Below are 15,533 nucleotides of genomic sequence, written 5' to 3' on the forward strand. Positions count from 1 at the left end.
CAATTGCAGTACGCGATTCATTGGGTTTTTAAATGAAGACGCATTCTCAAAACCACTTAAGAAGGGGAAGTGGAAAATCCTGGTCACAAAGACATGTTAAAAGAAAGACGTGTTTATTAGTAGGAATACAAAAATGACACGTGACTACACTGTATTAAATATGGAGCAATCAAGATGCTTGTGTATTTCATGATGCTGCTTAATTATTTATTTCATTCAAGGCAATATTAAATTGTGTGGTTCACTCGATCTATTAGTTATTATGTGCAGGTATAGATCTTCTGTAACAAAACTGAGATGTACTGCATTTTAACTGAACCAAGCCATGTACATTGTGTCTAATTCTAATTCGTGATGCATGTTTCATCAATGCCTATAGTACAGTATAACCGCATGGCTAAAGTTAGACGTTTAGTAGTTTGAGGGTATAGTTACATGATTTGGGTTGAATGTGTGCTGTTGGATTGGTGCTGTTGTTGCGTAATAAATGGAGTCTATGTTCCGACTGGCTGAAATGACCTTGAGCATATGCAAGTAAGAATATCAAATGTTTTATGCAACAATTCTATCTGCTTCTAAACAGCACTGCTTTCAAGTCATGGCTCATTTCCCACTTCCTCTGTCTGTTTGTCACCATTCTGTTCCCTTCCTATACATTCCACTCACTTCTGCAGTAGAATAAGCACACCCGGAGTTCTCATGAAATATAAATTCAATAACAGTTCATCGTACTGGCTCTAAGGGGGTTGTGCTTTTATTTTTACTCTATCATGAAAATCAATATAGCTTTTTATATGCATTTTTTATGATCGTGGGAGCATCACAGCTCTGCATCTCAACCCTATCGCTGTTAAAGCTGGAAGGATAGCTAACTCTCAGGCATGTATATTGTGATTATGATTAATGGTGAACACGTGATGCAGAAACAGCGCATTTGGGACACTGCAGAAAGAAACAAAACTCATTCAAGGGAGCAATGACCAACTGTACAGAAGGGTTAAAGCATGCCAGTCATTCGGGGTGGTTGCTGGTTGGGTAATGATAGAAAGGGTGTTGAAGAGGTAACATTATTTTCAATCTCTAGGTGAAATGGCCATGGAAGAGCCAGACTACCAAGGCTTGCAATCAGAACCAGGCAACCCCATATAGTCAGATATCATTTTTAAAGATGACAAGAAATCTCTGCAATAAGACATGCTTCTCTCAGAACTGCCCAAACGTACCAATAGAGCAGATGGACGTGCGCCGCAGTTAAGCTTTATGAAAATATGTAATGTAAGAAATCAATATATTTATTTTGCTTCAAATAAGGCAAATATATTAAATAGCAAAACAAATACCAAAACAAAAAAAAAACTGTGCTCCAAATGTTCTTATTCTTTTGAACGCATTCAGTAAAAGTGTTGTAGACACAGACACAGACACACACAATGCACTTACTTGGAATGAGCCTACCTTTGCAGTTTCTTACACCAGCTACAGTTAAATCCAATCTGGGAAGAGATACAAGGACCACAGCTTCTGAACTGCAAACAAGCTAGAGAGAGCAGGGAGAGGAAGGGATATGGTTTACAATGAAAATGGATGCAGTGAGCAACCACACCCATTACAATCCATGTGTGCAGAGAATGGGTCTGCTCAATTAATCTAAACAGTGGTAGAACTAAAAACTGCTTTAGTTTCAATTATTAAAACAGGATCCTCCCTGTCATCGTACATGTTTCTAAAGCTAGAAATACACTCAAGACTCACAAGCAAGATTACATGCAATAAGGCTGACAGGGTGTCCGTATATGTCGGATATCCATATGTTTAATGTATACGCATACCCTGAAGGATCTTATTGCATTTATAATCCAGGTCAAACAGTGGATTTGAAAAAATAATAAAAGCAGAAGTAATTTTTAGGGCAAATTTAGTTTTTTTAATTAAATATCCTTACGCCAGTAAAGGGACCATAAAAGTAGTCCCATTTATAACTTTGAATTACAAACTAAGTTAAGATGAGTAAATTGATTGAATTGAAACATGCAAAAGTAAGTAAATATATAGGGTGATTAGAAAGTAAGTTTACCACATCAACGCATGGTGCATTGATGTGGTAAACGTATTTATTTTTGATGTGCTGCATTACCATTGAAAAGATCCACCAGGATGCAGAGTTGAGACAGCACAGAAATAATATATATATATATATATATATATATATATATATATATATATATATATATATATATATATATATATATATACAATTCTATATATTATATATATATATATATATATACACAATCTATTTTGTGAGAGTGCAAGACGCAGTTGTTCCACCAGAATGCGTGTAAAAAAAAAATAGTAATAACAATTCTTTGATTTTAGTAATTTTTCAAGGTTCGTGTCAGAGAGGGGTGGATAATGCATAGAAGAGTCTTTTTGTGTTTTTGTGTAACCACTAAAAATACATTATTATTATAAATACATTGTTACTATTTGAAATGACGAAGTTGGGGTGAGTGAGTATAAAGCGAGTGCTTATTATTTAATGTTTTTATTCCACAACACTTCTATTTGTGCAACCAATTTAAGTATTACTAACTCAAACTGCCATACAAATAGGCCCTGCATCACTGATGATACTGCTGTCGTTTTTAATAAGCTACCCCATTTACTTACTAGGAAGAGGAATCATCTCAACTGCTGACGAGCTTGTAATCTTCGTCTTCAGCAGCTCAACTCGGTGGTACTCGTATATTGTTCTTCTGCGAATATCTGAAAAACAACGAAAATTGGATAATGTCCTTTCTACATACCATTGGCAAGAAGCTGGGCCAGGATTTTGTGTGCTGAACTTGAAACAAAGTTTGCAAAACATCAAAGGAGATCCCCTCTGTTTTTTAGTTCACCATGTTATTGAAACATGTAAAATACATCAGGTTGGGTGTATGCTTTTACTTCTTAAGATGCAGTAAACAATAAGCTTAGGACATAATAACAAAGGTAGATTTATGACACTTGCACACTATGTTGTATATGAAGCATGAAACTGGGCCATGGTTATTATAGACCGTCGGCGCTGGTAACAGTGAAAAATAGATGAGACTGTTATAGATGAGTTCTGCACACTGAATGATACAATCCATAGTGCCAAACTGCCATCTTTATATCTTCACAATTGATTATCCTGTATAGAGAAAAGGAAGTACAGTTTGTATCTAAAAGACTTTTAACATATATGTATATTAATGGGAGGTGAAATATAACTAAAATGGTTTATTTTCATGATCTTAAAAGCAATTTACTCTTATTCAGAAAAATCCTGGTTACTTTTACTGTAAACACCCCTGTGGTCTCACACGGGCTGTCAATCTAGTTTAAGTCCTGTTAAAACTTGTCAGGTCCTAGGTCTAAATTAAGCTGTTTGAGCTTGCCAAGTGCCAAAACGATTGTTTTTCAAAAATAATAAGATAAAGTTTTCCAAAAATAAAAAACGGACTACGTGATTCTTTTTTTGAATATTATACAGTTCTAATTTATTTAGGTAGATATACAGCAATGACCAATATTTCAGCATTTTTACATAACACTAGTATCAATCAGTCACAGACACACACAGAGGCAAAAATGATGTGTCATTTTAGGGATGTTGAAGTTTTAAGGTGGATTTTACACTTAAACCTAACATACAACATGATTGACCTTATTGTACAATGGATACAAATACTGCAACTATTGAACTGTCTCCTTTCCAGAATTCCAGGATTAGTAGAATAGTTAATAGGGGCCAGTGGAAGGGCAACTGTGCGCTCATAAGACAACTATCGCAGGAATGGCAGACACAGGAGGTTGCAGTTCAGTGCTTCTAATGTAAAAATACAAAATAAAGTTATGTATTTTTTCACACAAGCAAAGGCTATATTGGTGCAGTGACAATGATCACAACCTCGTGCTCCCAGTCCGTTTCCTAATTACTGCCCAGAACAAAGGAACTGGCTCCTTTTTCATGTCATGTGGCCAGGGCTAAATGACAATCAATTAGCATCTGCCCAACTTCAATAAAAAAAATATGAAACTTTAATTATAAACCAAATTGCGAGGGCGGGGCCCCCTGAAGTCCTATTGTGGGACAGAATTTCACTTTAAAATTTGTGAACCTTGAAATGGAAGACAATTTATCATAAAATGCCATTCTTGTAAAGCCATCATTCGTAATGCGACATGACCTTTAGGCTTGGCTGGAATGGCTTTTATCTCTGTTGCTCTCTGTCATTCTTTCATTGGCAGTGTTGATTCAACACCCCATGTAACTGATGGATTAGTTCCATATAACAGTTTTTTTTTTACTTAGACTTAGAAAAATGTGATTTGGTTGACCCCTGTAGAGTCTTATAAATCTAATAAATCTGTTGTGTTCAAGGCCTCAACCTGCACCTCAAAGATATATTCATAAGCATCTAGCACTAAAATGTGTGTGGGATATATTTTTAAACAGACTGCATTTGTGGATCGATCTGTGCTGCTGCCACACGGCTCTGTAAATGAGATGTTTACCTATGAGGTCTTCATCATATGAACATTTCTAACAATACTAAACACAGGGCACCCTTTAAATCACAATGGTGTGTTCAAAATATCAGTACAATTAGATTCAAAGACGATTCTTAATCCCTAGTAAACCGAAGGAGTACCTATTAAGTGATAATAACAACAACAACAAAATCCATAATATCTTCATTGAAATATAAACATCAGTAAGACCTTCCACATTGGGAATTGCTTGGGATTAAGGACCAGTTTATCATAGTGGAGTGAAGGAAAAGTTAACTGAATCTGTGCATTGCATAATAAGCCATAATATCACATGTCCAAAGCCATCACGCTGCAGCTCCTGCAATGTTATTGCGCAGTCCAGCACTGCTATGTGCCTTCAGATATTAACACGATACTACTCCTGCAGGGTCAGGCAATCGTGGCCATAAAGAAACTTAGTGGCATTGGGGGTTCTACTTATTTGTTTTTGCTCTGCTGGAAGCAGTTCTCCTTCCAGACTGTTGCAAACTGTGTGTGTTCCCCAATGGCAGGTATCATGCAGAGCAGCTAATTCAATCCCTGTTTCACACGGGGGTGGAGGGAAGGCTTGAACTCCTATTATAGCACCAAATAACGCATGGGAAAAGCAAGAGGGCAGCACGTACAGTACCTATATTCTCCATGATGGAAAATGTTTTTCTACAGAGAACCTCTGCTCAAGTAAATGGCACGAGAAACGAATGCGTTTGTAAAGGTGTGTGGCAAAGTGGCTGCTGATTATTAACAGGTGCAGAGGTGATGCAGTGCAGGAATAAAACAGACAGATATTTGTAATCCGGTATGGAAAAGTGTATTTTATTGTTTGTAATCCTGGTCTGGAGACTAAATAATAAGCTCCAGTTATACACAGAGATGTGTAAAACACGGAGGACAGTAACAGGGATCTGCAGCCCTAAACAATAAACACGGGTATCTCTCCCACAATATACTGTACAAACGTGGTAACCAGTCGGGTGCGCGCTGTAAAGCTTGTGGTGGGTGATACAATTTGTGACAAAAGGTAAAGTGCTGTTCCGGGTTTTACTGCTGGCCCTTGGCGACAGCTCCAGAACGTGTTAGCCGTCTATGAACACACAAGTAACAATTATAGACAATACAAACAAAAGCAACACTCACAATATTGTACTATTTACTGCATGAGTCCTTCCAGCTTATATGTCATAACTAAAGCGAAGGAACAGATTACAAATCCCCCCCCCCCCCCCCCCCCTTATATGCTGGTACGCATGACCCCTTGGTAAACGATTGCAGCTGATTTTACAATCTGTGGCTGTTACATTGTTTCCCGTCCAGGTCAATATGTTCTGGCAAAGAAGTCTCGCCTTCTTTCAGGCTGACCGACTGGAAATGAAATGTCGGGCTGCCTGTCCAAAGGACCATACCTTCGCTGCTTTGAACCCTCACAGGTCGGGAGAAAGATTTACAATCAAGATTCATTATATTTCTGTCACAAGGTGCAATGTGAAACCAACAGAATTCTGGTCCGCGTGTAGCAGCAAGTGGACTAAACTTGAATTAATTTACAAATAAATTCAAGTTTGATTGAATTTTCCTGGGCTGAAACAAACCAAACCTAAACTGAAAAAAATTGTTTGTTTGCAAGTGAACCAAGATGTGAATCGCTTGCAAGTGAGCTAGGTGTGAAAGTACCCTGAGACAATAAGTTATAAATCATCATGAAGACTTGTATGCAAGCTTCCAGGATCCATCTTGGCCTCTCAGATACTGCAAATATAAAAGTTTTACAAAGCATGGTTTTCCAGTTTTCTATAGTGCATTTCAAATTGATACCTTTTTAAAAAAAAAATTATCAAGATTTTTTTGCGTTTTTCCGTTCTCTCGTTTTGCTATTTTGGGAGATCTGCCTATCGTAGTGAATCTTTAATGTATTTTCAATTTAGATCCCGGAAATAAAATTCAGCCCATTAGCTACTTGAAATAACAATGATTGACCAGTTGAAAGAGAAAATGATAAATACAGGCAAAATAGAATATAAACGATCATGTATAACCTACATATATGCTTATCAAATGTAAATTAATTAAAAGTTGTAGGCCTTATAATAACAATAAAAATAAGAAAAGTGAAATGCTGTACTGTTTTATTTTTGCTGTCATAATACACAGAAAGATACATTGTGGGAGTTGATTTATACTTTACCAATCCTTCTGCACAAAAATATGCTTCTAATGACTTAACTGATTTTAGTCATTTTTCCTCAAAGAAAAGTGTATTTCTGAAAAAAGAAACACTGTAAACTAGAAAACTAAAGTCAATATCAGTTTCATGATGCATTTGCTGGAAGGGAATGGTAGATTTTAGTGAAGTTCATCTTTACTATTATTATTATTATTATTATTATTATTATTATTACGTTATAGCTTTTTTTAAGAGTTACTGTTTGAGTTGTTCTTTATAAGGTGCTAGCAAACGAATCTGTTCATTTTTCATTAGTATGACTGAACTAACCTTTAGTGCTGGAGGCACAATCTAGCACTAAGTTCCAAATGGACACCAAAGGAAAGCAGACTGGCAGCGATCAATACCCCACTGAGATCCATTGAACCAACATGAAAAGGAATTCGGAATGCTTGTCACTTACTAGTAGTGCCTGCAAAGGTATTGTTTTTGTTATTTTTTATTATGTTGGGATTCTCTAAAATGAGTTCTTAAGAGGTGATGTTTTCATGTATTGATCAATAAAAAAAGTCTACTAAAATATACAGTACTGTATTCACAATTATTATTTTTTTCTAATACAACATCAAACATTAGCATCTACAGCTATGGCCAGAATTTTAGGATTGAGGTATAACTTCATCCTTAAGTGCACGATTCTATTCTTTTGAAGCAAAATGTTCAGTTGTACTTAGTGTGTAAATATGTTTGTGTTAAGTGTTAAGGTTATATCTTGCAAAAAGATGTACACATTAAGCACATTGTAACTATGCATAATAACACTGTAATTACTAAGTAACTACTATGTAAATTCAGAGTAATTAGATACACAATGTAAAGTATTACCCAGTTTTTTTTTATACCAAAAAAAACAAAACTAAAGAAAAATAGCAAAGAACAGTTATTTAAAACCAACACTGCAAGGAGAATATTTTAATTAGTGGGCTAATAGGTGTATCCCTTTGCTGAATACATGGATGGAGGGGTTTCTTCCTTTGTATTGTACCTGAGATGTAAATAAATAAATCCAGGTATTACATCTGGGCCCCAGTACAATGAATCGGTTGGTATAATTAAAAGACAAAAATTATAATTTCTGAAGTACAGGAAATGGATCATGTCAAGTGACTTTATTGTTGCTAAAGAAACAAAAATGGCCCAGTAGGTTAAAAAATGATTTCTACTTGCTTGGAATCTGCTGGATCCTGTGGACGACCACAAACGCATCAGAAAGACCCACTTTGACAGGATGATTGACAGAGCTGATCTGTGTCACCGAAGCAGGAATCTGAAAGACATCCAAATCAAATAGTGAGAAACACCTGAAAATGAATGGCTGCAATTACACCACACCAGTAAAAGAGATGTGCAAGACAGAGCTGCATTTGAAACTTTAAATAAATCACCATCAGAAAAAAGGGAACTTATTATTTATTGTCATTTTCAATCATGGGCACACTCTTATTCCTTGTGAAATGCTACTGTTCGTCAAATGTTTTTTGAGCAAAAATCATGTATGGCCAACACCAGTGTAAAAAAAAAAAAAAAAAAGAATTCACAACCACAGCATTGAATGGAAGCAATATATTATTATATTATGTAATAATTAGTTTCTGCATATGAAAAGCTGAACTGAACTGCTGAATACAATGCAGAATCTACCACTGGTTGCTTGGATTTATCTTGAGAGGAGAACAGCACCAATAAAGTAGCAAGAGAACAGACTGAACAGCTTGGCATGTTAACACTATAGCAGGCGTAGACCTACCATCAAGTGAACTACTCACATCTTTATAGGCAAAGACTATGCGCCCATCATTGTGCATGGTAGCCTGGAAGGTAAAACTGCCCAGGCTGTAATTGTCCTGCAGATGGACATGGTCCCACTGGACAACCAGTGCTGTACCTAAGCGAGCAGGAAGAAAGCATGTTCAAAGAAGCAATTCACCTTGCAATGTTTTCTGTGCTCTTGTTTTTAAAAGATCAGGAGGATAAACTTTCTGAATGACAGGTGAATCAGACATATTTGTAAACATTTACGCGAATAAGCGGAGGCCGAATATTTTTTTCTGAAAATGATTAGACAAGAGAATTCACGAAAATAAACCAACTGTTTTCCTGTGAGGTCGGGCCTCTATCATTTTCACATTAGGAACAACAGGAACACATGCTTCACAGTGACTGGACTGGCATTGGAACGCACGCTACTGGCTCTTGGGTTCGTTGTTCCAACTATTAAAAAAACTGCATTTCATAAGAACATCCCAACATTTTTTGCACTGTTTTTTAAACTCTCTTCCAGGTAAAAACAACTTTGAATAACTATCCAGAAGACTAAGAAGCATGCCTTCTTCCATCTCTACTAAATGGTTATGTCACTATAAACGGTTTCTAATTAGATACCCTCTTTAATTTCAGCAATTTCTAGGCAATAAATATGATATTGTATGCATAAGTTAGTATGGGAAGTGCATTGGAAATGCAAAGCACACATGCAATATTATATATATACTATATATATATATATATATATATATATATATATATATATATATATATATATATATATATATATATATATATATATATATATATATATATATATGTATTGGAGTATTATTTTAAATTAGTACATACAAATAACCTTTTAGCTGAATATGGTTCTCAAACCTGTCAGTGTCTTAATAATAACATACCTAAAGTTACCATAGGAAAGGTCCAAGGCTAGTATTAATCAGGGTCTGTGAAACTAGCTGTTTATGTTGCTCTCAGTTGAGTCCAAGAGATATATTTTCAAATCATAATTTGAATGCTGAGCTCCAAAGGTGAATGTGAGAAGTTATTTGAAATCCTGATAAATGACTTATCAATCATTCCCTTCAAGAAAGGGAATGATTGTGCTACAGAATCCCACAATAGCATCAAGACAAGCAGAGTGGATTATGTTTGTGACAGAAAGACTTTAGGTCAATATTGGCTCATCTACATGAAGATGGAAAAGACATACAGCTTTATACACGACATAGCAGTATAGCTGTGTTAAGATTGAGTCATTCAGACCCTGCTGGGGCTGCCTCTATATGTACTTCTTCACTCCTGCGTTATGGATACTTGTATTTATGGATAAGATAATTGATCTCTAAACAGCAGTGCATCATGGGTGAGTGTTATCAGTTCCCGTTAGCGTTCGAATCAGAGCCTGTAAATGGAAATAATTTTGTTTACTTAATACGAGGGACTGCTGTTACCTGAAATTGCCAGAGATTAAATGCCTTTACTTTCTTTTCATATTAAAAATAGACTGATTACCAAAGTCGATGCACACCTTAAAAAAGGTAAATAAGCACTACAGTAGAACCTGATTTCCAAAGTTGTGTAACTTACTCTGAATAAATGCCCTTCCTTGGTCTTTTCACCTGCAGGGTGAACTTGACCGTGCCACTTCAATGTCTTCTTCCCATGCCTTACTCTGAGGAAATCTGTTACATTTGCACTTCACCTCAGCAATGCAGCATTGCATTGGGCAGGTGCATCTCACTTTACCAGTTTTAGTGTGGGGAAGCTCGCTCTTTAAATGAACTCAAATAAATACATGAATAAATAAATAAATAAATGAGCTTCACACATCTAAACACACTATATATTCCCGCGTGGTGTAACTTGATTACCACAGTTGGGGTAACTCAAGCTACTTAAGTAACGCATTCCTGTAATATTACTTTTGTCAATAACAAGGTAATATAATGCATTCCATATAATAATATTACAGTTATTTTCCACAAAAATGAAGCGAGTTAGTCTCGTTACCTTTTCTCGGTTGTACACTTATATTAGTCTTTTCTTTTTTAATCCTGCTTTATCCCCATATATACTGTAGTTCATTTTTCTATAGATTTTGTTGTTATTGTTCATATTGTTATATTATTATTTTCTGAGTAGCGAGTAATAATTAACTTTTTTCCAGTAACATGACCAGCTATGTTGATTACTACAGTATGTACTTCTTTCAGCAATGCACACTGGAGCTCTACATAACCACTGAAAATGCAAAACAGATAAGTAGCATTTACTACAGTGTTATAGATTCTGAACTGCCGTGGTTTAATGTATGTGCTGGATGGAAGGGGGTAGTCCAGTATTTTAACAGCTCAAGTCTCTTGGAGCTATGGGCTCAGTTTTAATAAACTCTATTTACCAATCACTTAGCATGCAGTTGTGACAACATGGTGCCAATCTTTACAGTTAAAAAAAAAACATATTCAGGTTTATACTGTACATCAGAAAATGTAGGGCACGTATTTTGTATCCACCAAGTGATACTAAAAGTCATTACTTACCATTATCAAAGTATCTTACAGTTGAATTTCTAGACACACTGGGGTCAAAGTTCGCCATCAGTGGTGCTATGTATTGTGTGGCTGTCAGCATTTTGTGTATAACATCGCCTGTGTAGATAAAACCTAAAACACAAGAGAGACCAATTAAATTGAACACTTATGGGGCATTTGCATTGAAGTAAAAGTGACAACAAGTTAAAGTGTTAAGGCTTCAGGCAAACACATCAAAATTAAACTCACAACAAAGAACATACCAAATACACTCAATTATCACCAGATGTATAAACCACATGTTTTAACAGTCAGTTGTGCCAGTGCAAATTTCCAAGTGGGCTATACTGCAACAAGCAAAATATCAAAACATTCCAAAATTGTACATATGCACTAAAAAAAGGAACAGTGCTAAAACAAAATGGTACAGCAAGCAGCGCATATGAATCAAAATACTGAATACTGTACTGTTAAACTGAAGAGAAATGAAAGCAAACTTATTTCAAGGAATGTATTGTATTTATTGTATGCTCATCCACAACTTTGAACACTCAGTTATAAATCCTACTTAAAACTGAAAATAACTGTGTACAATTCTACTCAAATACCATGTTTATATTAGGTGGATGGTTTGGTCATTTTATTTAAAAGCATATGTCTGGAACTTATTTATTACCGCATGAACACAATGCTGAGGTTGGCTTCTTATTCAGCCAGCTTCTTATTCAAAATCCAGTTTCGCAACCCAGCTTCTTATTCACTAATTTGCACAAATGTAACTAAAATTGAATAAGTAACTGGGCCCTGGGGTATTCCAGGGGATAAATCGCATCGGGCTGCTCTTTTCAACGTTAATACAAACACAGGAGGAACCCCTCTACATCACCCAAAAGTATTTATCCCAAAAAGGAATTTGGTACAAGAACAGCGAGCAAACATGGCACACATAGCAATATTGACATCAGGTTTAGTGCAGTATTTCAAAGTAGGCATCCAGAAGAGGACTGTGCTTTCCTTTGTTATCTTGTGGACTTTGTCTTGTTCAGGTCTGTGTGAATGTGCTATATTAAATGAGGAAAGCATGAAACTTAAAAATGGGTTATTAGACAAGATGACAAAGGAAAGCAAATTCCATGCTAGACAGGGAAGAATACATATGGATCACGCACAGGGTTTCCACTTCTGGAAACGTACTTTAAAATGTTGCACTAAACCCAATGTCATATAGCTACGTTTGCCAGGTTTGCCCACTGTTTTTGTACCAAATTCTGTTTTGAGCTGGGATAATGAGATGATGTAGAGGGTTCCCCTGTGTTTGTATTAACTATGAAATGAGCGACCCGAGGTGATTTATCCCCTGAAATACAGCAGTTACTCATTCAATTTTAGTTACATTTGTGCATATTAGCAAATAAGAAGCTGGCTGAAAAAGAAGCCAACTTCAGCATCATCACATTAACGTTTTTTGGGGTTTTTTCTGGTCATTTTCCAAAGTAGCCTATAGTTTGACACATTTGGGAGTACCCTGGAGAATAATTCAAATTAGTCTCACTTTTACATGAAGGGATGGTCAGATCTTCTTCAGATCGGCTTGTGGTAAAGTGAATTGCATGCATTGCAATGGAATTGTATTTCAGCTTGAGATCGTAGTGCATACACACACACACACACACACACACACACACACACGCACGCACGCACGCAGCTGCTTCTAACACAGGATCCACTTTGAATGCCATGGAGACTCGCTTTCAGTTTTTTACTGGCGGATAGTCGTACTGACCGTGCTGAAGTAGGAAAGCTACCTGGTGGAAGTCTACATTATCCACCACTTTCATCTTTAGAAAATAGACACAGATTCATAGATCAATACGTATTCCACCAAAAGAAACCGTCAGAACAACTCATGAACCAAACTAGCGGATAGAGTCCCTCCATGTTTTCCGCAGCTTTAGAAAATACTGAAATTGGTGGGAAAAACAGTGCAGAAAAAAAACGGTCGAAATAATGCGATTCTCCAGCAAAAATAACCCCCAACATCTCATTGCCAGTCTACTAAACCACCAGGCCCATCTTGAGACAGTCTAGCAAAAGCTTTCCACCCACAAACTACAGTGAAATGAACAGCTCATAAAACCACAGAGCCATAGGGTCCTATTCTAAGGTTTCAACATTCTGTAAATCTGATATTTCCACCAGTAACGAATCCCAGCAGAATTCCTTTGTAATACATTGCAGATTATGTAAGCGCATCCTGTCTGTTTCTGATGTTTGTTTGTAGTGAGATGCAGTCTATTTATAAAAACTGTCCCAGTTTAAAAGTCTAAACTGCTGACTTGCTGATTAGACACTGTCTTGCTCTCAACCATCGAATAATAAAACGTGGTTCCCAAATGGAATTTTCTGAGAGAATCTCCACAAAGGCTTGGCAGGCAATACAGTGCCCCAGTTTCATACTATTGTAATACATCAAGTGAGAGATCTATACATTCCAATCCAGAATGTTCCAAACATTCCATTTCCAGAATCACTCAATCTTCTTCTGCTGATAGCACTGAAGTAACTCTTTCCATTAGATCAACTAACCACAGACATGTTCACTTTGATTCCAACTGATCCCAGATTCATTGGAATATTTTCATATAGTGTCTGGTTGTACAGACTTGCTCACTTCCTACTGGAAGGAAAATACACATTCTTTTGGTTCAGTTTTAATCAAAATGTAAATATCATTAAACCAACAGTTATTTAACTTGTATTTTATATCTGTGATTCATCAAATTGTATCTTTAATCAAGAATTTTTGGTGTCTCATGTTCATTAGTATATGGGGAAAGTGAGACTTTGGCAATCAGTCCAGTCTATACATCTCTGTATTTAGTTAATATCAAATATCTCAGGTCTCTTTCACAAGCCAATTAGTCGGCCATTGACATTTTAATTATTTTGAATACATTTACCAAATAAAGCAGGTGTTTAATTCTAAAGTAGTAATACCTATTTCTCATGTCTAGGGGCTGGAGCCCTTTGACTGCAGCATGCTTCTTGCACCGTGAAAGAGTATCCTTGCTAAACTCTTTAAATACTAGCTGAATGATGCACGCTCTGTTTGACTGCAATGGTATTTATAATGCTGCCAGTCCATTGAAATAAGTCATTTGTATTCATTCAGTGTATGGATTGAGGCCAGCAACCCAAGGAGACAGCATCATGAGTCAATAACTGGTGAATCTGCCAGTTGTTGACTCCACTGTTGGGTGACTTGAGTACACCCTGGGGAACAACTGGGCTAACAAGAATCATGCTGGCCCAATTTTAGACTCCTGAGAGAAGTTGTGTGGCTTAAAACAGCGTAAAGATGCAGAACAATTGTTCACAAATTATAAGAAATAAGTAACTATAAATGCATGTATAGACTAGAAAACAGAAGGCTGAAACCATTTAAAATTGTCATAGAAACTGAAAAAGTATATTGCACAGCATATTAGTTGGTGTATGCTATGGGCATCATTCACTAAACGGTGGTAAATGACCAGAATTACCACGTGGCTGGAGGCAATAAAATGAAGCAGTGGTCGCTCTATTCACTAAGCTAATTATATGCATAATTAAAGCAAGCTAAATGATTCATTTGCAAGTTGTCACATCATGCAGAATTATTGCAAGAGGTTTAAACACACTCTATTGTAGTATATAAGGGTACTTGAAAGAAAAGGTAAGTACGGTTCTGAGTTTGTCACAATGATAACGATCCAGGAGGACAGAGTGACGAATCTAAAGTATACAGACCAGGAGCTAAATGTATTAACAGAAGTGGTGTGGAATTAATGATGGATTTTTGGTGCTGAATCCGAGAACATTGACTTCAATGAAGAGGATCATCTGGCAAAACATTAAGGACAAAATACAGTGACTATAGAAAGTCTACACCCCCTTTCAAAATTCACCTTTTGTTGCCATATAGCCTGGAATTAAAAAGCATTCAAATAGTTTTTTTTTTCATTTATTTACACATACTACGCCACAACTTCCATGTGAAAAAAATATTCTAGAAATTTGTAGAAAATTAATTAAAAATAAAAACTGAAATAGCTTGGTATAGCAATTCTAAATTAGCTCAGGTGTAACCAATCGCCTTCAAAATCACACACCAAGTTAAGTGGCCTCCATCTGTGTTAAACTGTAATGATTCACATGATTTCAGGATAAATTCAGCAGTTTCTGTAGATTCCCTCTGCTGGGTCGTGCATTTCAAAGCAAAGACTGATTTTTTGTATTTATGACTGCACCTCAACTCTCACTCTGTGTACATTCATTTGGACCTTTAGAGTTTCCATCAATCTATTTTGTATATTTTAAAGCTATTTTATTAAGCATAGCCTACTTAATATCACACGTACATGGCTGCCTGTATAAATATATGAACATAGCCAAAATTGGTG

General features: G+C 36.2%; 1 protein-coding gene across 1 annotated transcript in view; it reads right to left on the minus strand.

Moving 5' to 3' along the window:
- The window catches only part of LOC121314143 (plexin domain-containing protein 2-like), a 144,715-nt gene that overhangs the window by 37,974 nt on the left and 91,208 nt on the right, over window positions 1–15,533 (minus strand). The window contains exons 5-9 of the mRNA XM_041247117.1: window positions 11,101–11,223; window positions 8,551–8,669; window positions 7,952–8,051; window positions 2,671–2,766; window positions 1,456–1,537 (exon numbers count right to left, since the gene is read on the minus strand). Coding sequence (XP_041103051.1) covers window positions 1,456–1,537; window positions 2,671–2,766; window positions 7,952–8,051; window positions 8,551–8,669; window positions 11,101–11,223 — 520 coding nt within the window. The remainder of the gene's footprint in view (window positions 1–1,455; window positions 1,538–2,670; window positions 2,767–7,951; window positions 8,052–8,550; window positions 8,670–11,100; window positions 11,224–15,533) is intronic.

Source organism: Polyodon spathula, chromosome 4, assembly GCF_017654505.1.
Source record: "Polyodon spathula isolate WHYD16114869_AA chromosome 4, ASM1765450v1, whole genome shotgun sequence".
Taxonomy (NCBI): domain Eukaryota; kingdom Metazoa; phylum Chordata; class Actinopteri; order Acipenseriformes; family Polyodontidae; genus Polyodon; species Polyodon spathula.